Genomic DNA, 25995 nt, shown 5'->3' with positions numbered 1-25995 from the left:
TCTCCAGTACCTCCGAAAGAAAGAAAGAAAGAAAGAAAGAAAGAAAGAAAGAAAGAAAGAAAGAAAGAAAGAAAGAAAGAAAGAAAGAAAGAAAGAAAGAAAGAAAGAAAAGAAAGGGAGAAAGAAAAGAAAGGGAGAAAGAAAGAAAGAAAAGAAAGGGAGAAAGAAAACACATAAGGTACTACTCAGCCATAAAAACCGACAACATAATGCCATTTGCAGCAACATGGATGCTCCTGGAGAATGTCATTCTAAGTGAAGTAAGCCAGAAAGAGAAAGAAAAATACCATATGAGATCGCTCGTATGTGGAATCTAAACAACAAAAACAAAAACAAACAAACAAAAACAAAGCATAAATACAGGACAGAAATAGACTCACAGACAGAGAATACAGACTTGTGGTTACCAGGGGGGTGGAGGGTGGGAAGGGAAAGACTGGGATTTCAAAATTGTAGAATAGATAAACAAGATTACACTGTATAGCACAGGGAAATATACACAAAATGTTATGATAACTCACAGAGAAAAAAATGTGACAATGAGTGTGTATATATCCATGAACGACTGAAAAATTGTGCTGAACACTGGAATTTGACACAACATTGTAAAATGATTATAAATCAATAAAAAATGTTAAAAAAAAAAAACATAAGGTTTGAAAATGTGCCTGCATTTTAACTTAGCAAGTCCATTTCTAAAGATTTACTTTAAAGAAATAATTATGGAGAGAGAGATTTATGAAGATGTATAATAAATTTTTAAAATAAACTTCATGTATAAAAACAAAATTCAGATTTATCCATGTACTGGAATATTACTCATCCTTTAAAATTATGGTATAGATGAATATCTGTACGTATGAAAGAATAATGTAAAATAATTAAGTAAAAAAGGTAGTTTTAAAACAATAAACCTATTTTTCAAAAAAAAAATACTTTTGGCCATGAAGCATGAAGAGGCCAGTGATGGTTATCTTCAACAGATATGAATATTCCCTATGAGGATAATGAGTATTGCTTTCTTTTGTTTTCATTATATTCTAATTATTCTATACAAACAGGAATTCTTTGATTACATAAGAATTCTGAAATCAGTTACTGATGTCTTCAGTTAGTAACAGATCATTTGGTTATTTTCTTTATATTAACTTAATAGAATAAAATTAAATATTTGATATGTGTATATATATATATTCTTAAAGAAAGTTGTATATTTATTACATTCTGGGTGCAAATTATTTTCTTGAACACCTGCCTTTTAAGGACACTAATTAAGGCACAATGATGGTTTTATTCTCTATAATTTATTGAGATATAATTGACATAGTGTATAGCAAAGTAGTTTCAGGTGTACAATGTAATGATTTGATAGTTGTATACATTGTGAAATGGTCTCCACAAAAGTCATCACATAAATCATTATAGGAATTTTTTTGTTGTTGTGGTTTTTAAGATCTACTGTCTTAGCAACTTTCAAGTATGGAATATGCTCTCTTCACCCATTTGCTCCCCACCCTACCTTTGGCAACCACCAGTCTGGTCTGTGTATCTATGAGCTTTTTTCTTTCTTGATTCCACAAGTAAATGAGATCATACAGTATTTGTCTTCCTGACTTATTTCACATAACATAATGCCTTCAAGGTCTATCCATGTTGTTGCAAATGGCAAGGTTTTGGTTTTTTATGGCTGAATAATCTCATTGTGTATATGCCATATTTTCTTCATCCACTTATCGATCATTGGACATTTAGACTGCTTTCATTTCTTGGCTGCTACAAATAACGCTACTGTGAACATGAGGGTGCATGTATCTTTTTGAATTGGTGTTTTTATTTTCTTTGGGTAAATAATCCAGAAGTGGAATTGCTGAATCATGTTGGATTATGTGGTAGTTCTGTTTTTAACTTTTTGAGGAACATCTGTATTGTTTTCCATAGTGACTCAACCGGTGTACATTCCTACCAACCGTGCGCAAGAGTTCCCTTTTCTCCACATCCTCACCAACACTTATTATTTCTTGTTTTGGGGTTGTTTTTTGTTTGTTTGTTTTTGGGGTTTTCTTTCTTTGTTTGTTTTTTTGATAATAGTCATTCCAAAGTTGTGAGGTGATTTCATTGTGGTTTTGATTTGCATTTCCCTAATGATTGGTGATGTTGAGCATCTTTTCATGTACCTGTTGGCCACTTGTATGTCATCTTTGGAATAATGTCTATTTAGACCCTCTGTCCATTTTAAAATCAGATTTTGTTTTTTGCCATTGAGTTGTGTGAGTTCTTTATATATTTTGTTTTTTGTTTTTTTGGGGGGGGTAATTAGGTTTATTTATTTCAATTTTTCCTTTTTTTAATATAATAGAGGTACTGGGGATTGAACCTTGGATCTCTGAACTATACCCTCCCCCCTACATATTTTGGATATTAACGCTTTATCAGATATATGATTTGCAACTTTTTCGCTCCCATTCTATAGGTTGCCTTTTCATTCTGTCAGTGATTTCCTCTGTTCAGAAGCACTTTCGTTTCATGACGGCCCACTTGTTTATTTTCGCTCACGTTGCCTTTGCTTTTGGTGCCAGGTCCCCTGGAAACTACTGATGTGGCTCAAGGCTTAGCAGTTTAAGATTTTCTTAACCATCTTTAGTTTAGAGGAATGTTACACTCTTCCCTTGAATATTTTATTTCAATATGAAAACTGTGTATCTTACAGAGAAAGAACTATATCATCACTCAGTATTTATAGTTTTCTTTATATCAAACTATAAATTAAGTTTAATTAAGGCTGTGGAATTGTTTATTTTTAACAATTTAAATCTTATGTAGTAATTCTTAAATATGCACATTAGAATTTATTACGATTAAAAATGTTAATACAGTTCTCCTAAAACGGATTACTTCTTCATTTGAAACTCTAATGTGGTCTATTTGTTAATTTTCTTCAAAACAAACCTCAGAAATCCATACTTAAAGAACAGCCTTTAAAATTACAGGTGACCTTGAGATGAGCAGGATGTGCAGTTCTGACAGAGCTATAGAGTCAATGTCAAATCTAAGTGGGCTGAGGAGTAAAGAGACGTGACTAAGAGGGGACAGTTGGTATAGATACATTTTGCTGCAAAAGGCAGAGAAACAGGACAGCAGCTGCAGGGAGATGTGAGGTCAAGGGAAATTTCTGTGTGTGTGTGTGTGTGTGTGTGTGTGTGTGTGTGTGTTGCCCCATTTTACAATGAAATGAAATATGTAAAGGCCTGTCTGCACACTGATAGCAATAGTAGAAAAGGATAGGTTGGAAGTGGAAACAAAGAATACAGGAGGGCTAATCAAAGGAGAAACCTTCTTGTCCATTAGTCATTTACAATATAAGATTTGTAAGATCTCGGCAAACAAAAATGCAGAAATTTAAACAGAATGTGATGTTGTTAAAAGTGAAAATCCACATTTCACTAAACCCCAAATTAGCCTCATCTAAGTGCTTTAGTAAAACTAAAGAAACTATCAAAGTTAACATTATGCTATTTCTAGATTTTTGAAGCAAGGGAAAAAACAAAGTGAATGGAAAAAAGCAATGCTAAATGTAGAAATCAAGCACATTAATGAGATGATTTACTGAAGGGAATGGTACAGTTAGAAACAAACTGTGAAAGTGAAAGAAAATGATACAAAATACACAGAAACACAAGATTTTATATAACACTAAGCTATGATTTAAATTACTTCTCGGACTGCTTTTTACATGACTTAACATCCCCTCATTAGTTTTTTGTTTGTTTGTTTTGCCAGAAGAACACTAGAGAAAAATACTACTCTATAAAAGAAAACATACAGAATAAATTCACCCTATGTATCAAAAATAAGAAGCCAAAATGTTCTGTAAGTAGAAAACTCAAACATACTTGCTATGCAAAAGAAGGTTCTACTAAATGGATTATTCCCAGAATTCATCACTGCTTACTATATGAGTACCTGATGCTATTCACAGAAAGTTAAAATTTAATGTGAAAATACACTTTGAGATAAAGGGCACACCATCCAAAGAACTATAACAGCTGCAGCTTTTTTCTACCTTATTTGAACTAGAAAGTCCAAAAATGAAGCTCAGCTATTAATGAATGGAAAAAAAGAGTTTAAGACTTAGAAAATAAGAAAATTCTAATTTTAGAAAAGTAATTGCTTTATTTCTTAGGTAGAACATTTCTCACTGACCCCTTCTCTCATTCTTGAGAAAGTTACTTTGTTAGTAAAAAGGGAATAAAATCATGAACCTAAGAAAGTGAGAAATTTCTGTAATTCAGTTGCTTTTAAATGTTAAGAAATATAAAATCAAGCAGAAAAGATTTAAACCTTGGCGAAACTAAAAGAATAGGATTAACACTGAGGAGCAGAATTTGGGCAAAATAAAAATCGTCCATTTCTAGGCCTCTTTCAAGCCTATATTACAGCAGGAGTCCAATCAAATACCAATCCGGGGAAGTCCCAGTTCACTCCTTAGTAAACTGAATAGTCCACTCCTTAGTAAACTGAATAGTCCACAAAATGCCTTTTAATAAATCGAGCAAAAGGGAAAGACATTTTAATAACAGAGAACTTAAATAGACAAAGGCTATAATGTAAAAATCTAATATCTATAATTTACTTCGTAATATTATAGGAAGACAAATTACCCTTACATATGCTTTAAGAATTAGTTTATTTTAAATACTTTATGAAAGTATATAGAACATTTGCTTAACATTTTGCAACACAGAAAATGTATCTTAAGTTAAATCTAGCACCTTACCTTAAACCAAATATGTGTGACTGTTCATAGTTGAATAAAGAACGAATCTTAGCTTCAGAATTCAAAATTATAAGTCTGTCAATAATATCCTGAAAAAGAGACTTAGAGTGAGACTGTGCTTGACTGGAACCATTTAAAGAAAACCAAATCAACAAATATTTACTTAGATTTCTGGTTTTCAAACTCAGCTACACATTTGAATCACCTAGGGAGCTGTTTAAAAAAATTAATTCCTGCATCTCACTCCTAAAGATTCTTAATTAACTCATTTGGGTGTGGTATGGGCATTATAATTCCTGAAATGAATCATCAAATGTTTAACCAAAACAGAGAATTACTAATTTATACCCCATCTAGTATTGTGTGAGCAGCCAGTTAAATACTGTTTAAACTGCTAAAAATGTAAACTACTTTGAAAAACAAGTATGAACTCTACAAATGTGAATCATGAACAGTGGGTTTAAACAGTTTTACCTAGGAACTGTTTGAGATTTTGTTAATAGATATTCTCTGCTCATGTAAATCAGTGGTTTCCAGTCCTGAATGAACACTGAAATCAACTTAAAAAACTTTAGTGAACTTAAAAAATATATAGCTGCCCAGGCTCTACCCCAGAGCAATTAAGTCAGTATCCCTGGGGGTATGATTCTGGCATTAATAACCTGTGAAAGCTTCCAAAAGTTGCTGCAATGGGTAACCAGGCTTAAAACTCACTGGCGCAAGTGCAGAGAATCCGATTATCTAGATGCCACAAGATGTCCCAAGCATTGGAAATTTAAGCCTACTGCAAATTTTTGAGCACTCTCTAAAAGCCTTTCTTTCTATAATACTTGGTATTTGTGCATATCTTTGGGTTCAAGCCTAAGAACTCTACTCATAGACAAAAACCTGTTTCTCTCATTGTTCATTTTCCTGGCCAAGAAACTTGCTACCTCCATGAGTTTAAATTCAAGATATTTCTGTAACCAACAGGGTAAAAAAAGGAAGGTTATGCTGGGGAATAAAGTCACATAATACTTTTTGGGAACTATGTAGATAATACTACAAACATATCATCAAATAAGTAAGAGGCAAGGGAGTAAGTTTATAAGAGGAGGAAATAGTTACTCTCAATATCACATCTGAAAAAATGCAAGACACAGTGAAAACTGGATTTTGTATAAACGTACCTAATGAAAGTTTATATGGAACATTTAGGAATGCATTTACCATCCTACAGTTTTTCCTGTAAAACTGTGTAAATAATATTAGCACAAGAATTTATAGTCAGCAAATACAAAATAAACTGCCTCCCAATGAAGGATGAAAGAACTGCTATCTTAAATAATCTGTCATTGTTGTCTGCTTCTTAGCTGGGTATTCCTTGTATCAAAACAGTATGTGACACTTTGTGACTTCAGAGTTCTAGTTCTGAATCTAAAATCTAGATACTGTAAGCATAAGAAAGAATACAAGACAGAAAATGTATTCCCAGCAAGCTGGAAGAGTAGATTGCAGCAATCTATCAATAATAATGCATTTTCAGAGAACAAATGTTACAGTAAATAATTTCTTCTTCACAGAGGATTACACTGATGGATCACCACTTAAGGAAGAAAAGGAAACTCCTGGGAAGCCCCTCTTATGGAGAAATTCAGATTCTAAGCACTACAACACATGTCAATAAGGCAATTAGTTTCCTAAATTAAGTAGCAGCTTCCCAGTAACAAGCTAATGCAAGTAAGGCTTGGGTCTGGGAAAAAAGGAGTCTGAAACCCTGCTTTTTTTAAAAGCATATCGTCCATCTTGAGATTATGTTCAATCATCTTGCAGGCCAGAATGAGACCAAGACTGGAAAAACAAACAGGAATATGCATTCTCTATGAGTAAATGTATGTTTAAGTGCCCATTCTGCTTAAAACTGTCCCAATGGCTCTGCTTGTGCTATGTGACCCCTTTTACTTAAGAAAGGGCCAGGTGAAGGGTGAGAGCTAGGTTAACCATAATGCCAATATTCCTATACCTGCACTATTAGGAGTGGCTTATGACTGGTTAATCAAGAACATCCACAAACAAAATGCGGACTTTATTAAGGTCCTTCCTTGGGATTTTTCAAAGTGGGGAGTCTCTTAGTGCATTCTGACTGCTGTAATAGAATAACACAGACTGGGCAGCTTATAAATGCCTGAAACTTTATTTCTCACAGTTCTGGAGGCTGAGAAGTCCAAGACTGAGTTGCCAAAAGACTTTCTGTCCAGTGAAAACCCACTTTCTAGTTCATAAAAAGTCATCTTTTTCTTATGTCCTCAGAGGGCAGAAGGGGCGAGAGATTTCTCTAGGGTCTTTTTTAAGGCACTAGTCAACTCCTAAAGGCCCAACCTCCAAATATCATCACACAGAGAATTAGGTTTCAACACGTAAATTCAAGGCTATTCAAACTTTCAGTCTACAGCCAGGAGGTAGAGAAAAATGCCACTCTGATGGTGTAGTGAGCTGAATGGTGATTCCCTCCAAAAAGGATATGTGTATGTTCTAATCCCCACAACCTATCATTGTTGCCCTATTTGGAAAAAGACAGACACTTAAATGAGACACATAAAAAGCAGAATTCTCTCTGACTGGTCATAGAAGTCAGAGAGATTCAGAGGATGAGAGAAGTCCTTCATTGCTTACCTGGAGGGGACAACAGGACAAAGCCCTGAAAGTAATCCCCTGCTGACAGCCAGCAAGAAACCAGGCACTTCAATCCCACAACTGTAAGAAACTAACCTCTCCCAACAAGAAGAATGAATTAGGACATGGATTTTCCCCAGAGCTTCCAGACAAGCCCTCAGCCTACTCAACACTTTTGATTTCAGCCTTGTAATACTCAGAGCAGAAAACCCAGGCACACAGTACTTGACTCCTGACCTACAAAACTGTGAGCTAATAAGTGGGTGTTTTAATTTACTAAGTTGGCAGCAATTTGATATGCAACAATAGAAAAAAAATTAGAGATACATTGGTAAATATAAGATAAGCCAAGGCTATTAATTTTGGCGTAACTGATAATAGCAAAAGACTTAAAGAAACTAGGTATCCACCAACAGACAACTAGATGAATAAATTCTAGTACATCCACACAACAGAATACTATGCAACTGTAAAAAAGCATGAGGAAGAGCTCTATGTACCACTATGGAGTAAATTTAAAGATAGAGAAAAGAAATATGCAAAGAGCAGGCTGGTGTTTATAGCATACCATCTTTTGCTTAAGAAATCTGCAGCAGGGAAAAAAATATATATATATATATTCGTTTTTGAAAAGGACAGAAAGATTAACCAAAAATAGAAACTAGAGCTATAGAACAGCGCTATAGAACTGACCTTTCTGCAATGACAGAAATGTTCTGTGCTGTCCAATGTTATAGCTGTTAACCACATACAGCTAGTAGGAACTCGAAAACTTAAAATGTGAATACTACTTAAAGGAAATAAATTTCTATTTAATTATAGTTTATAATTTATAAATTGCTACATGTGGCTAGGAGTTATCACATTAAACATCAAAATGTATAAGGGGAGAGAGGAAAGTGAGGACTAATGTTTAAGCACATTCTGTAAATAAATCTTATTATAAATTGGAACCACACAGTATTTTTCTATAATTTAAAAGAAAAGAAAATTAAAACAATAAAAAAGAACGTCCCTAATTTTAAAACATTCTGTCATGAACTTATCTATCAAGTTAATGGCAGAACCTGGCAGAGTACAGATTTATTTACTTCAAGTGACTTTAAAACACAGTATTCTGATTGTAAATCCCCAGTAGATATTCCAAAGACAAAACTGAAATGCCTGTATGCATTCACTAATCTTATTTTGAAAGTATTATATGTACATTGTGCAATAAAGCAAATGAGTTATTTTGTTTATGTCATTAGAAGCCAAACTTTGTAAAGAAGAAAGAAATATATAAACAAAGTAAGAAGAAATATCAGTATGGGCTACTGATTAATTTTTCTCTCTTACAAAAAGAAAAAGAAACAACTACTTATTCCCCTTGGCTGTCCAATGAAAAGACTGTGAAGGGAATTAGAAATAACGACAATCTTGAACAGTGAACATTCCTAGTACTCAGGTTGTAGTTTCTAAAAACACTTTCTACTAAAAGGAACAAGTACTCTTTGAAGATTCTAGGCCTGAACCAGAAAATGTGTACAATGAGCCCAGCATATCTTATAAAAGAAATCAAGAAAAAAATATCAACTATCAAAAGGACTCAGTAGCCAAAGAATGAGTGTCTTGACCATCAAAAGCAAAAGTGATTGCACTGGACTGAAACATATATATGTAAAACCAGGAGTTCATAATGATAATAACAATCATAAAACCTCCCTTTGAGTATTAGAACATCAATTCATTACTCTGAAAATTTAAAAAATAGAATCAAGCATTTATTCTGTCATTTCTGGAAGAACTGTATTTCAGGATTCCCTTTAATAAATAATTCCAGTTAAATACAAAAAAGAATGACAGAACTAGAATCACCATTTCACATCTCCTAAGAAAACAATGAATGAGTACAACCCATGACAAATATTCTAGTTTCTCCAATAAGTTAATTCCATGGAAAGAAAAAGGGAAGAGCAATTTTTTTAGAATAAGATTTCAAAGGACATAATGACTGAATGAGCATGTGGATCTGTTTGGATCAGGACTTGACCAAGTGTGAAAAATGACATCTTTGAGACAACAAAGGCATCTTCAGAGTACTCACTCCTTTTAGGAGAAGGTGGTGTATAGTCTACACTAGATATTAGATAATATTAGATAACATTAAGGAACATGGACCACGCATGGAGGCAAAGGGAAATTAGCAAAGATTTTAAACAACAGAATGACTGCATCTGGATTTCATTTTTAAAGGATCATCTTGAGGATAAATTAGTGTGAGGATAAATTATGGGTTAAGACTGGAAGAAAAAAGAGCAGTTAAGATCTCACTGGAGTAATCTAGACAAAAAATGAAGGCCCCAACTAAGATGGTCTTAAATGAAATAGAAAAAGTAAATAAAATCAAGTCATTAGAGAGATAAACATCTATAAAATGGTGAATAACTACATATAAAGAGGAGTCAACAACAACTTCCAGGTTTCTAGCTTATTCAGTTGTGTGGATGATAGAGCTAAGATAGAAAAATAAGAGACAGAATTGATTTAGGTTAGAAAAAACATTATATTCAGTTGTAGACATGCTAAGTTTCCCATGAGTTTTCCAGATGTCCATTATCTGGTAGAAATCTGGCTATAGATCTGGCAGTCAAGTAAGCAATACAGGTCAGAGAGTTGTCAGTGTACAACTGAAGCACAGAACTGGATGAAATGAACACAAAGGATATGAAACAGAGGAGGAGAAGCCCACAAAGGAGAGTGTGCGGGAGAGGCCAGAGAAGCTGGAAGAGAACCAGAAACAGTGCCATGGTCACAGAAGAGAGTGACACTGAGGAGGAGTGATCAGCTGTGCTAAACACCACAAAGTGATAAATCAACAAGGAGGAGGTTCCACTGGATCAGGGAATTACACATTCATAGGGGACATCCTGCAGAACCATTTCTACAGGTGATCAAGCAAGACTCAGGATTACAGTGACTTCCAGAATTGATACAAGAGAAAGAAGTTGAAATTTCAAGTTTAGGCAAGTTCAAGACACTTTTTGGCAGGGAAACAAAAAAGAAAACCATAGGATGGTAGCTAAAAGACAACACAGATCAAGGAAATCTTTTTTTAATAAGCAGAGATTATATATGTTTAAACGATAAGAAGCAGTGATTCTTCTATAGGATTAAAATGTAGTGGGAAAGACAGACTCACTCACAGTTAAGTGTTTTAATACTAAATAAAAGACAAATCCTTACATAAGTGGAAAGATATTTTTGACTATGCACTGTAGAACATCCATGAAAACTTGAGAACATCCAAGCCATTGTTCGAGAAGAAATAACAACTCATTTGTACTTGTTTTCCGTAATAGATTTAAACAAAGGCAATAATATTAGAAATATTTTCAAAACCAATTCACTGGATATCTACTATGTGCTAGGTGTAAATGTGACTAAGATATCCTACGTGCCCTCAGGCTCTCACAGAGTAGTAGGGAAGACAGACAAATAAATGGCTAATTACAAAACTACTTAAGAAGTGTCAAGATACAAGTAAGGACAAGATAGAATGGGAATACTTTAAGAATATAAATTAAAAGTTTAATGATAAAAATACTTATCTTTATATTTCATTCATATAAATTATCAAAAATTTACCAAAATTTATCAAAAATTTGAGAAAGTTTAAAAAAATTAAAATGTTTAGGGTCAATAAGAATTAGAAGTACTCAAAATGTCAAGACCATAGTAAAAAGACAAAACACAGGACAAAGTGACCAGAAATAAAAAGTACTGATTAACAGTGGAATTTCAGAACTAAATAATTCTTTACTAATGTATATATACACATATTTATGTGTCTTCAATTCAGAAACTTACCCAAAGATGAGGAACTAAGTATCTCTGAATGACTAGAACAAGTTACTTATCTTCGAGTATGAATATAAAATAAGTCTCAAATAAATATGTACATACTGCCCTCATGGGGCAGTAATACATAGTTCATTCAAAATAAGCAGAAAATGTATTGGACTCCTTGGACACAATTTATCCCTAATTATCTTCGCCAATGAAGGAGCAGTACTGGTGTGACTAATAGTATAAGTCACCTAAAATAACTCACATACATCCTTCTATTTATGCCAAGTCTACTTCCTAGTTGGGAAGACTTAACCTTGCATTTTGATAGGTGCTACAACTGTTAGATAGCCTGGATCAAAGATTGCATTTATAGATCATTCAGAAGCTAACATTCTGTAGGTAACTAAATCAAATCAGCCTTTAAATATGATTAGTGTTTCTTTTTTCTGTTAAACTGCATTTTTACTACAAATCTTAAAAAAGTACATGACAAAAGTGAAAGATTAAAAGAAAATTACTTACAACAATGCATGTTGGGACTTCACGAAGAGAGTACTCTGCTTTATTAGGAAGACCTTGATTGCCTGCCAGCTCATAAACAGCGGGATAAGATAACAAGTTCACCAGTGCTAGAAAAGACTGAGGAAAGGGGAAAAAAATTATTCACATGGTTCATTTTTTTAACCACATCTATCAAAGAATCATTGATGTAAAGTTTTATAGCAGTATGACTGCAAGGGGTAATTTCTAAAATAATCCCAATTAATCCATATAACTATGAAATACACGCATATATGGTAAGTACAAAATAGTTAACATAAATAACAATCTACATGCTGACAATGCATAACAATTGTAACAAAACATTTTAAAACATTTTCCAACTCCATTTATATCATGTATCTTTTGATAGTTTGGTTCTGATAAAAAAAAAATGAAATGACCCATCTTTCTCACTCTTTGCCTTGTTATATCTGATGTGTAAGAAAATATAAGAAAAAATACTCTGGAGTTCTGGAGCAAGATAATAAATTTTATATATTACTACATTCAGGTCACAAGACTACTTTTTATCCTTTACATTCATTGGAAATACAAGTAACCTAATTATAGTTAATTTTTAAAAGCCATGGCTTTTACTATGAAAAGCAGCTTATTTTCTGGTGCAAGCTTATCCAGTTAATCTTTCCATGAAATTTTTAAGCTCCTGCTCTCGTCTTATTGACAACAGCCTAAATATTTTTCTCAAGCACATTTCATTCTTTGGATCCCCTGTGCAAATGTAAGGGTTGCCCATTACTAAACAATAGATCTAAACTCCTAAGCATGGCTTTCAAGGCACTTTACTAATCGACACCTTTCTTCTCTTCAGTCTCAAAAGCCTCAATTCCCATTAAGTTTCCTCACCTTGAAGTCACTGCTACATCAATCAAATCTGCCTGTGGTCTCCTTCAAGTGACTGCCACACACACAAACTTCCCTTATACTACTAACATGCTCTCTCCTGCCCTCCCACTTACTCATTATCCTCCTTCACAAGCTTTCAAGCTTGCTACGTTTTTTCTAGAAGGCTTTCCAACTAAGTCTACCCATCTCTAGAAGCCCTATATCCTGTCAAAACTTGTATGTTTAATTTGTATTATATTAACTGCACTGAGTTGTAACTAATAAGTTTTCTGCTTGTCATGTTAAAATACTCATTAGACTCAGAAAATTTGAGAATCGGACAAATTAAGAATTCTCACTAAAATCAGTACACTAAGATAATTAAAAAAAAAACAGTTAATTCAATCTCTCATTTAATAGATGAGAAAACTTGAGGATCAGAGAAGTGAAGTGACTTAGCCAAAGACATATAATCAGAAACTTGGTAGCAGAACTAACAGTATTTTCTTATTTTCAGGCTAATATTATTCATTACAAAATAAGTAATCTTCAGACACTATTTATTAACAATGTTGCCCTTACTCCACAGTCCTGGCTGTTAAATAAAATGTTCTGTGAGGATGGAAGTTTTATGTTCTATACTGTACAATAGGGTAGTCACTACTAAATGTGGCTATTGATGACCAATTAAGATATGATTAATGTAACTGCAACTGAATTTTTATAAGTTTTTTTTTTTAATGGAGGTACTGGGGATTGAACCTAGGACTTAGCGCATGCTAAAGCATGTGCTCTACCACTGAGCTACATGCACCCCCAAAACTGAATTTTTAACTTTAATTATTTTAAATTTACATAGCTACATGGGACTATTGTCTATCATACTGCAAAGCAACATTATAGAGAAAAGGAGGAAGGAACTGGACTGAAAGTAAACTTTTAAATGTGCCTCATTATGTATTGAAGCTGCATCACTGTTTTCTAAAATTTAAACAACAATAGAATTAAATCCTAAAAGAAAACAGAATCCCTAAGGAAGAATAATATTTAGAGCTGGAAGCTGGGCACTAAGACTGTTTATCACTATGAGATTCTAGGTCTTTCATAGTTCAGGAAAATATACAATTTTTTAAGAGAAAAGTTAATCATTAGTTTATATGGACATTCCTTACTCAAAGTCAAAGAAGTTAAAATTCTTATAACTCTAAATTTGAATTAGAAATATTTCCTAGGGATTATAATCAGTACTGTGCAACATCATGTAAAATTCAAGAACCCTGTAACCATACAGACTTATTAAGAAAAAAATAAACAATCCAATCCAAAAATGGATCTAAACAAGCAATTCTCCAATGACACATATGAATGGCCAATAGGCACATGAAAAAATGTTCAATATCACTAATTATCAGAGAAATGCAAATCAAAACTACAATGAGGTATCATCTCACACCAGTAGGAATGGCCATCATTCAGAAGTCCACGAATGATAAATGCTGGAGAAGGTGTGGAGAAAAGGGAACCCTCCTACACTGTTGGTGAGAATGCAGTTTGGTGTAGCCATTGTGGAAAACATTAAGGAGATTCCTCAAAAGATTTATATAGTCTATATTTTGTTGCAGATTTTTACGTCTACATTCAGTGATATTGGCCTGTAACTTTTTTTTTGGTATTGTCTTTTGTTTCGGAATCAGGGTAATTGATGTTGGCCTTGATTGTGAAGCATTCCTTCCTTTCAAACTTGGAATAGTTTGAAAAAGAGAGGCATTAACCCTTTATATGTTTGGTACAAGTCACCTGTGAAGCCATCTGATCCTGGGCTTTTCTTTGTTGGGAGTTTCCTACTATTTATATTGATTCAATTGCATTACTGGTCATCTGTCTGTTTATATTTTGCATTTCTTCCTGATTCAGTCTTGAGAGATTACATTTCTAGGAATTTATCAATTTCTTCTCAGTTGTCCATTTTATTGGAATACAATTGTTCATAGTAATATCATGATTTCTGTAGTATTGGCTGTAAATTCTTTTTCATTTCTAATTTATTTGGGTCCTTTTTTTCTTGATATATCTGGCTAAACGTATACTGATTTTGTTTACCTTTTCAAAGAACCAGCTCTTAGTTTCATTGATTTTTCCTATTTTTTTTTTAGTTACTATTTCTGCTTTGATCCTTATAATTTCTTTTATTAAATTTGGGTTTTATTTGTTCTTTTTCCAGTTCTTTGAGTAAGTGTTTATTGTTTTGCTTTGGTAACATGTCCGTTATGTATTACTTTTATTAATTGAAAAAAGTTATAGTAGGAATATCATGAAAGAAAAATGTCCTTGCAAAATAATTCATAGGGAATACTGGTATGTATCTTTCACTAAGTTTTGAAATATTTTGAAAATAAAAATTTAGAAATGAAAAGAGGAAAAAGAAGAACTTAGGAAAGGTTGTTTGCTGTAACTGAATATAGATAAGTCTGGATGAAGTAACAAGAGAAAAACTTAAAATCTGCACATTATTAGATAAATCATTTTTTACCTTTTGACAGCTTCGGTCAATAGGGTCCACTGGAGTAGATCTGGGATGGGTTACTCTAACATCATCTCTTCCACATTCCAGATTGGCCCATAATTCAGTAATAAGTGCATTAATGAACCCTAAGAAGAATTTTGCATAATATTTATAACGTACTAGTCTTTGAATTACGGAGGAAATATATAATTATCCTTCTGACAAGACTGGTCCATACTGACAAAAGACATACTTGTATCTTGTGTAAGAAATAACCTATAACCTTGGTATAAATTATATCCACTGCTGTTAATATATGTCTATGATGCCTCATTATCATAAAATTACATAATGACCAAATTCTGAAAGACTATTTCCCTGAAGGACTGAGTCTGTTTTTATCCTTTGGCCAGTAACCTCTCTGAGTATGTTTTTCTGAAAAAACTAAGGTTCACACTTCACTCTGCAAATGAGTGAAAGGCAGCTTGAAAGTTGGGGCAGCGGGTGTGTACAGAAGGTGTGTACTGAAGGCACAGCAGGCACCTGAAGAGTCTAAGTGTGTTTCCTTAGTCTAATGTAACGATTTTTTTCCCATTTCCATATGCTTAGAACAATTCTTCATTTCATACAACCTCTGGCTCTAGACAGTCTTTAAATTCTCATGAGTCAGATATGGTATTATTTTATCTATATGAAAGTGATTATTAAGCCCGATTATTAAATTCCTTTAAGACATATCAAATCATATGGAAAAGTGTAAAACAGAACACCTAATCATAAAATCAGTAAGTTCATAATAACATTAGAGCAGAAAGGGTCCTGTGGTACAAAAGAAAAATACAGGCTCTGAAATAAAAAATATCAAGTTTCGTATTATATCTGCCAGCATATTAGCTGTATGTCCTTAAATCTTTTGACTTCTTAGAGCACCAGTTAAATCTGAAAATTGAAACAGTGCTGCATTTGAGGGTTGCCATAAAGCATAAATGGGATGATACACATAGATTCCTAATATAGTATTAAGACACCACAGAACTCAAGCAGTGTTAATCTTCCTTCCTTTCCCCAATGAAAAACTGCATTTAGCCTTCTTAAGAATAGTCTGATATGATGAGGCTGAGAAACTTAATGCCTTGACCAACAGAGAAATCTGAGGTTGAATCTAGTCTTCAAATGCTCCATTAATGTACCCCCGAGTAACTACAACCAATTGGATTTTATTCTTTGAAGAAACAAAAGAAAAGAGTAAGTGGCTCAGCTTAGGATAACTTTTGCCAAGAAACATGTTTCATAACGTAAGTAGTCCAAATTAGTTCAGCCAAAAAATATTTAAGATACACTATAGAAAAATATTTTCCTTTAAGGAAAGAATCAATAGTGATCACTGATGTTATGATTCTTCACTTCTAAGACTTAAATATAATCACAGCATCTCTAATACAGAGTACACCTTGTCTCTGGCTCAGGGTTCAGATAACCCCAATATATAAAATTCTCAATGTTCGAACATCTTAAAAATCCAGTCTGTAGAAGATAATACACGCAAACTGCAAACTGCAAAAATACTGGTGCAAATTAAGCAAGTGAGAGGGAATCTCTCAAGAAGGAAAGAAGAAAGAGAATAAGAAAATGGTATATGTTTGTGATAAACTATTATGATTGTAAATCATGCTTCATATATAATTCACTGAAACTGAGCATTAAATCCTATCAGATGCAATTACACCAAGGGAGAGGATGATAAACTTCTGATTTATAAGACGAAAGTTTCTTAAAGGATCAAGTATATTTCAGCTTAGGTCATTATGTGCCATTGTTATATGCAAAGAAAAAAAATCTGTTTATGTTTTACAGAAAAAAAAAATTCCTAGTGGAATTTCATGAAAAAGAAAAAAAAAAAAAAAAGGAAATCCCATTAGCATTCTTTCACCTCAGGCCTAACCTAGGAAAAAATTTTTGAGTGAAATAACTGATACTTGATCATGGCAGTTAAATTTTATACTGACTAGCTCATTTTATTTAAATTATAATTCTAAAGAATTTACCTGAACTTTGTAGTGCTACTGCACCTGCTGCTGTTGATGCCACTTGTGTAACCAAAACTTCATAGCCAAACTTTCTATGCCTGCTGATCTAACATAAATAAGGAACAGTAAGAAGCAGGAAAACATAGCATGCCAATATTTTATTCAGATGTTACATGTTGAGTTACTGATTTCTTTACTAAAATACCGGACAGTCTTTCAAGTAAAGATAACAAGAGTAGAAAAAACTCAAATTATAACAATCAGTAAGTTAATGCTAATGTAATATTTTTGACAATCTTATTTCAGATGTAGGTTCTGGTACCAGCCCTAAAACTAAGTAGCTTTTTGACCTTGAACAAGTCACTATGTCTCTAGGTCTAAATCTCTTTATACTTAAAATAATGGGGCTTTGGACCAGATGAAGAGAGATTCCTTCTGACTCTAAATCCTATTATCTAAATATTTTATCCTTTAGGTTGATTCTTCAAATAAATTCTCACTAATCTGTACTGACTGCCAGTTTTTTAACTGGGGTTTCAAATAGACAATTTTAAAAAGAATAATGATGACTTCTTAACAATGACTGTTTTAGAGGCAATGTGACTTTTTTTCCCTAAAGGAAGAAATTACATACACACACACACACACACACACACACACACACACACACACACACACACACACACAGAATCCTCATTAATATACAGTTTTCTAAACAACACTGGAGAAAACCTTAAATGATTTGTTATTTCACAGAGAGTATCATACATGTATTCATGGTAAAGTTCAGAAGTATCTCTTAATAAAAACTGGAATAAGGAAATGACAAAGACATCATAAAATGTTCCTCCCTCTTCAGACTTTGGCTAAGATCATGTTGGTCTATGAAATATTTGACTTCTATACAAAGCTAACCATTCAGAATTTGTATTTTTTGACATTTTATTAAAAGGGTAAGGATGCGTTTTAATCAAATTTTTAAAATATAAACTGTACATTCAGTTTTAAGGGCAAAAAAGGGAACTAAAAGACCCTAGGAAAGAATTAGGTTTATTTCTTAAATTCTTTTGCTGCTCATTTCTTTTTAAGCTTGCCTTTGTTTTCCATTTTTACTATTCTTATTCTCCATGTTTCTTAATTTACCATCCAATATTCTGCAGTTAGATAACATAGAAGTACAGCAACTATCCTTTCCCACTTGCCTCTTCCATGACAATGGAAAAAACACCTTACTCATCAATCACCCCCATTGACTCTGCTGATTCAGATACTAGCCAGAGGGGTCTCCCAGGTCAACACTAAAAACTAAAAAGGAAGAGGTCAAGAAAAACTTGAGAGAAGTTACAGGTGCTTCACTAAACAAGACTTAGATTTCATGAACATTGTTAAAGACTCATCTGAGTTCTAGTATTACTACCATCAGTAACTAGATATGTGAACATAAGCAGATCATTTATAACCAGCCTAGATCTCCACTTTCTCCTCAGTAAAATTTAGGAAAGCCTAGTTGCTTATTTTATAAGATAACTGAGAATCTAAATTTTCAAAAAACATCCTGAATAGTATAAAGCAACATTAAAGTATTGTACTAAATTATAGTTGTTAGTTACTGAGGTTCAAGAACAATGTCTTCTATTAAAACAGTATAGTACAAAGGAAGACGAGATTGTTTCAAAATTTATGTATATAAAAAAATGACATCTAGTCCCAGGTGCATTATTAAAATAGTCAAAGCTGTGTCTGCAAGGTCTCAAGCATCTAAATGAGGGAAAAAAATGTCTTTGAATTGCTTGAGCTATTTTCAAAACCGAAAAAAAAAAGAAAGAAAGAAAGAAACCAAACAGTTAACTAGCACACAAGGAGAGATTCAAATTCACCAGATCTAAATATAATTTTTGTAAACCAAAAAAGATAATGGTAATAAGTAGGGCCTTTGGGAGGAGATTAGGTCAGGAAGATGGAGAGTGTTCATGGATGGAACTGAATTAGCACTCTTATGAAAAAAAGATTGCCAAGTGCTCCCTAAGCTACATGAAAATACAACGAGACGTCTGAGTACCAAGAAACAGTAACTGCCAGAGACAAAGAAAACATTTTTAAAAGCATACTTATGATCCTAAAACGTCCAGAAAACTAGGGATATTTACTGGGACTGCAAAAAAAAAAAAGAATATACCTCAATAATATCTGAGAAAGGCTTAATTTACTGCAAATTTTATTTAATAGTAGCAATAATAAAATACCTCTGCAAATATTTCTTTCTTTAAAAATGGGAGGCCTAAACTCTCAATTACACATACATTTAGACACAATAGGTTTTTCTCCTGGAATTCCACCTAGTTTTAGTATATCTAGATGTTTGATATCATATTTACAAAACATCTGGATAAGTAACTGAACTTTTCAATTTCATCCAGTTGTTTCATCCTGTTAACAGTCATCAACTCTCTAATGCTTTCCTGAAAAAACATCAAGTATTACAATGCTATATGGATTGTTAATTGAGGTTTAATAATCTCTTCACACAAAGAAAACAGAATGATGTTCTTAATGGCTTTTACAGAAACAAAAGTTCGTTTTGCCTGTGGCAGATGGAAATTCATACCTGTAATTTTTTTGCATATTGGCTGAACATAAATGTCACACATTCATTGAGGGCACCTGTTCTTTGAAGAAGTAGTAGTCCTTTGGGAGTGGCAGCAAAATTCAGTAAATCATCTAACAAATTCTCTTCCCAAGCCATACTGAAATAGGTAAAAAGAAAAGTATGAATGTCTTTCTTACACTCAAAACTGAAAACAAAATCTCAGCTTAATACTACTAACATTAAATTTACAGAGTATATATTGGCTGCAAAGTACTCACATGTTTAAAAATAAGATCAATAGTATGGTTTCCTCGACAATGAGTTTTTACTCTTATATCTTCTATCCAATAATTTTCCTTCACTAAATAAATCAAGTATTAGCTGCACATGTCAGCATTTTCATTACACCTAGATTCTCTCAACCATGTCTTAATTTTATTTTGTTTTCCTATTATAATTCTGCTGTGCCTGGATTCCAAGCCCCATTATTTCTATATTCCTTTTCATTATAAGGTATCTCTCCTCTGACTTTCTAAAGCATATCAGGCATTTTATCTTTATTTTTATAGCTTTTTAGTTTTATTCTTGGAGAATTCCATTTTTTCTCAGAATACTTCTAAAAGGCAATTAGCATTCTCCAGAGGAAAAAAAAAGAAAAAAACTTGAAACATTCAGGAGACACAGTTAACAGAAGAGTCAGAGCTAGAAATCTGGAAACACAGGAGGGGATATGGGCACCTCATTCTGAAGTACAAGAAGAGAAAATGTATTACCCACCCTACTGGATATACCTAGTTGTCAGGAAAGGAACTATGGACATTGAAACAAGTGAAAATCAAATGTTTATAGGAATAGCAAAACTGAGTATAAAAAAGTGTGCCCCTTTTCCCCAAGGAAGTTTCAGAAGTATGTTTTGAAACTGGTAAGAGATTTGAAATCCAGAACTTTTCTGATAAAAAAAAAAGGAACAATCAGTACATGTTGTCACATATCCATCTGTGATTATACAGTAATGGCCAAAGATACAACCATATTGTATGGTTGTATCATACACAACACAAAATAAATATCACCTTAGACAAAGAACAGAAGCAAAAAGAAGCAGGACTAGTTTTGAGGCAAATGCAGGCAATGAAATCCAAATTTGTCTTAAATAGGATACAAAGAACTCAAAGAGTTACATATGAAATGTTAAGACCAGTAGTAGGCTCACTGCTTAAGATTCATGCCTGGGTAAGACTACTAAAAATAGTACATGTATAAATTACATATTTTAAGTTTAGTTAAATATTTAAAGAACATACATGTAAACAAAATACATTATATATATATATTATACAAACAATACATGTATATGTATAAAACTGCCTAAAACTGTGGCTTCTGACAAGCCACAAGCTTAGGGAGACAGGAGGATACAGTGAAAGTCTCATTTCTCAAAATAAGCAGATTAGCAATTCATCTTTTACCTTCTAATTGTATATGTAATATCCTTGTCATCACTGACAGGAGCCTCAAAATGCCATTACAATGTTTATTTAAAACATGAGGATAAAAGAAAAAACTATAAAAACACTGGACAAGGAAGAATGAACATAAAACTAGAAACTGGAAAAAACAAGGCAGGGGAGAAGAGAGGAACGCAGGGAAGAAAAAAGACTCATTTGAAAATGGACTTGCACTCAAACTTTAAAAGACTTCTAAAGCTAAGAATCAGCAGAATCAACATTCATTAAATTGAATCCATTCCAGCTGAAACAATTTAATGACTAATTTTATTTATGATGTTCAAAGGAAAATTTTTTTAATCTTCAATTAAAACTGAAGCAAAAAGCAACAATCAAATAAAAACAGGTGTTTTTTTTTTAATAAGAACCATTGGAAATCTTGGAAGTGAAAAAAAACAAAAAAACAACAAAAAAATAACAGCCACTTAGAAAGCAAATGGGAATGGGAAAACTCTAGGCTGAAAAGAATTACTGAACTGAATTGTAGCTAGATAAGAAATAAATGATCAAACAAGAAAGAGAATATACTGAAAGTTCCCAAATACATCTGATAAATGCTCCAAGAGAATATAATATTTGAAAAATAAGAATTTTCTAGAAGATACAAGTCTAGTCTATACTCAAAAGAATAATCAAAGTACCAAGCAGGATAAACTTAAATCACACAAAAATAGAAAACATCCAAAAAAAGAAATTGAAAGCTATGAGAAAAGATATAACTTATATAAGAAAGTGACTATACTTACAGATTTATCGGTTACCACTTATTTCAGAAGACAATGGAGTAAAGCTTCAAATACTAGTAAAAAATGATTGTCTATCAAAACTTTTATACCCAGATAAACCACCATTTAAGAGAGAATGTGAGCTCTATAGCAAGCTATGGGCAGGGGAGAGGGTGGTTTGTGTGGGTTGGAGGGAGCATAGCTATCATCAGACATCAAAGGATAAAGACAGTTTATTACCTTCAAATCCTTAAAAATAATTAAAGGATAACTGTATTTGGAAACTTAGAAACATACTTCATTAGGGAAAAACTGAGCCTATCAGAAAAAAATGGGTTACAAGTTTCAATAAATGGCATAAAATAATAAAAATGCCAACAAATTTAATATCTGTGAGAAGAAATAAATTAGGTGATTAAAAAAATAAAACCAAACTTCTAGATAACTATAACAAGACTAAAAATTATGGAGTATTTAGAAAAGCAATGACTGGTCAAAGTATACTAAGTTCCATATTGCTTTTCAAAACATGATATGAATACTCAATTACTTTTTACTTTATTAGAAAAAATATACAATTAAACATACTATTGAGAATTTAGGAACAGCCACTTTTTAAGAGAAACATAACTTATAAAATCAAAACCAAGGGAAAAAGGAATAAAAAAGTATTGATCTAAGATAAGGCAATAAAGGAGAAAAGGAAAGAAAATAGAATATAAATAATAAGAAAAAAAAAGTGCCAAATATCAGTACTGCAAAAAAGTAAAAAAAAAAACAAAAAACCTCATCTAATGAAAAATGAGACTGTAAGGTTGGATAAAAGTTCACAATTTACTACTCTGAATGGCAGAAAATAAAAGGATGAAAAAAATACTCTGCATTAACAGACAGTATAGATTGTCTGACCCAATCTCCATCTAAACTCCTTTTTCACCAACTCTCATGCAGCAAGAGATGGCCATATGGCATATCTAGTAAGATGTTCACAAAAGAATCTAATGACAAGAGATTTCTGTCCTAAATAAAGGACAATGCATCATGAAAAGAAACCATTTGATTCTACAACCTTTTTCCTCTTAGAAAGCAGCTGTGAGGTCTAGAGATTGGCCACTGTGCAACCCTGAGGGCAAAAAGCAGACATTAATGACGAACAAGAAAAAAGGAGGCTTGGTCTGAAACAGCATCTATAAGCCAATGCCTGAGTGAATTCCAAGAGACTTCTTGTTTTATGAGAAAAAGAAAGTCTTGCTGAGTTATCTGCAAACAAATATACTTGCAAACTAATTAAAGCAAAGTAACAATATCAATAACATACAATATAAAACTTAAGGTAACACAGTAATGGGAAACTATATAATAAAATAAAAATGTAACCAAGAAACAGTGAACTTTTATGTTCCTAATAGCATAAAATGTAAGCATGTAAAACAAAACTCTAGAACAAAGAACAATTTACAAATCAACTTTTATAGTGAATGATTATACAGAAAGCAGAAAAAATATTGAAAATTTTAAATACCTACTTCCAATCAAGAACATAAAATAGCCTTTTCACGCAAGGACAGATTTGTTTTAATTGACCCTGTACTACATCACAAGATCTCAACCAGCCTAAAAGAATACATACGATGCAATCCATGTTTTCTGAAAACAATATAAATGAATTAGAAAACAATATAAAGTATAGTAGTTAAAAAACAACTCTTTGGAAACTTAAATGTATTCCAAATATTTCATGAATTTAAAGAGTAAAATCAAGATAGAAAGTTCTTAATATTTATAAGCGCTTAATAGTGAAAGTGCTACATATCAAAATGTATTACAATTAGAATAAATGATGTAATTGTTTGTTTTAATATCCATTCTCAATTATGTTTTTATTTACTTGCCTGTACTACTGAAGTAAGGGAAGGAGAGGAGAGAAAAGGAAGGGAGATGGGGAGAGAGGGACACAGAACATTAGCAAAACCAAAACCTGGTCTTTGCATAAACTAATGCAATAAATTGGCCAAGTGTGGGAGGGGAGCCAAAAAATACTAAGAATCAAAAATAACCACAGTTAAAGAAATTAACAACACAAGAAAACTTTGAACAAATTAAAACCAAAAAAGTAAATATTCAGATAAAAAAATGTAGTGCTATTTTTCACAAAACAGTCAAAAGTCACTCAAGCAGAAATAAAACATGAATGAATCATTAGCCATTAAAGAAACTGTGTTCTTAAAAAGTCTACCCTGAATTCCCACGAATAAAAACACAGGCAAAAAAAAAACCTGCAGGTTAACTTTTTCAGAATTATGTGATACAATGTTTTAGTTTATCTTTTCCAATACTACCTCAGCATTTAATTCTCCCTTCAAATTAGTGAAGATACTCAATGTTTCAAAACAGAAGGAAGATGTAAGCCATTCTCTATTTTTTTTTTTAATTGTTCTTAGAGGACCCTCCAAGGCAAAGATCACATGGCCTTGTTAGCTCATGAGGATTCCATTTTTTGAGTAGTTAGATACTATAGAGGGTTAGATACTCTTGTGGAAATTAAGTTTTAGGTGTTTATTTCTTTGGGAATCACAGGCTGTTGTTTCAGATCACAGATCCCCTGCTACTTCAGCCTCTAGTTTTATCAAAGGCTCCTTGGTAACGGTTGGGGCAGGCTGGGCATCTTTGGTTGTTTTGTGATTACGTTCTTCTCTACAGTCACCCTAAGGATGGTCTCTAAGTAGTCTGCAGTCATCCCAATCACTGACATCAAAGTAGCCTTGAAGAAATCTCATTTGGGGTTGTATTTCAACATCTAGATTTAAAAACATCACCATCACCTATGATGACTACACAGCAGTTTCTATCTTCTTTATAAAATTGTAAGCACCAATAAATGAGAAGATGGAGAGGAAATCTCCAACATATGCTGTCAGAAAATATAAAATCAAACTGCCTAATACTAGTCTGTCAGAGGCTCAAGAACATGGACTTTGGCAACTTACCCTTAATTTTACTTTGACATCTCAAGTCTTATTGTCAGTGTTACTATTAAGAAACTAGGATCTTGTAAGTAGACCCAAATATATGTTGGATACTAGCGCATGGCAAGAATGGCATAGCAAATCAGTGGGTAAGGGATTAAGCATTTAATAAATGGGACAATTGGATAGTAATTTGGAAAATAAAATTATTTTTGAACTCTTATGTCATTACTTACCCCCAAATTCCAAATGTTTCAAATATTTAAATAGAAAAATAGAAATATAAGTATACTATAGAAATATTATACATGTATATACACAGCTGTGTATGTGTATGTGTGTGAAATTTCAAGGTTGGGAAGACATTTCTAGGGTTAATCCAAAACTCAGAAATTTTAAATGAAAAGAGACTAATTTGACCATGTAAAATTAAAACTACCTTGTCATTAAAATATTATAAACAAAGTAAAAGATACAAATGATAAGTCACGGGAAAATATTTTGTCTGCAACTCATGACATACTTTCTTGTTTAGTCCATTTATCTGCATGTCTATTCATGCACTATTATTAATGCAATTACTATAAGTCTATATTTTAAAATATGAAAGGGATTGTAACTTGTTACTTTTCTTTGCGGAGAATTTTCTTGAGTATTTTTTCCTATTTTCCATATAAATCAACCTTTCCAGTTCAAAAAGCAAATGAACAACGAAATAACAGTCTTACTGTATTTATTGTATAGAATTAAGTTTGTTACTTAAATTAGTAAGAGATGACATCTTTACAATATTGAATCTTCCTATTTAAGGAAAAGTTTTCTATCCTTGTTTGTACAGATTTTGGATATTTCTCATTAAATTTATTTCTATAAAATTGTTTTGCTATTGTAAATGTGATCTTTTCTTCTATTATATCTTCCAATTGATTATTGTCTGTACTTATGAAAGTTGTTTGCTGTTGATTATTATATTCAGCCATTTATAAATTCCTCTAGTGCTTGTTACAAAAAAAAGAAAAAGAAAAGAAAAAGAAAC

At 32.6% G+C, this 25995-nt stretch overlaps 1 protein-coding gene across 2 annotated transcripts in view; it reads right to left on the bottom strand.

Annotated features, from left to right (window-relative positions):
- Positions 1-25995, bottom strand: part of TBC1D32 (TBC1 domain family member 32) — a 130601-nt gene that overhangs the window by 55337 nt on the left and 49269 nt on the right. For both annotated transcript variants that reach the window (XM_010979170.3, XM_031456232.2), the window contains 5 exons: positions 19779-19917; positions 17192-17279; positions 15174-15292; positions 11780-11896; positions 4775-4863 (listed from right to left, as the gene is read on the bottom strand). In XM_010979170.3, the coding sequence (XP_010977472.3) occupies positions 4775-4863; positions 11780-11896; positions 15174-15292; positions 17192-17279; positions 19779-19917 (552 nt within the window). The remainder of the gene's footprint in view (positions 1-4774; positions 4864-11779; positions 11897-15173; positions 15293-17191; positions 17280-19778; positions 19918-25995) is intronic.

The sequence above is a fragment of the Camelus dromedarius genome, chromosome 6 (assembly GCF_036321535.1).
Source record: "Camelus dromedarius isolate mCamDro1 chromosome 6, mCamDro1.pat, whole genome shotgun sequence".
Lineage (NCBI taxonomy): Eukaryota > Metazoa > Chordata > Mammalia > Artiodactyla > Camelidae > Camelus > Camelus dromedarius.
This window is presented reverse-complemented; position numbering and strand designations above follow the sequence as displayed.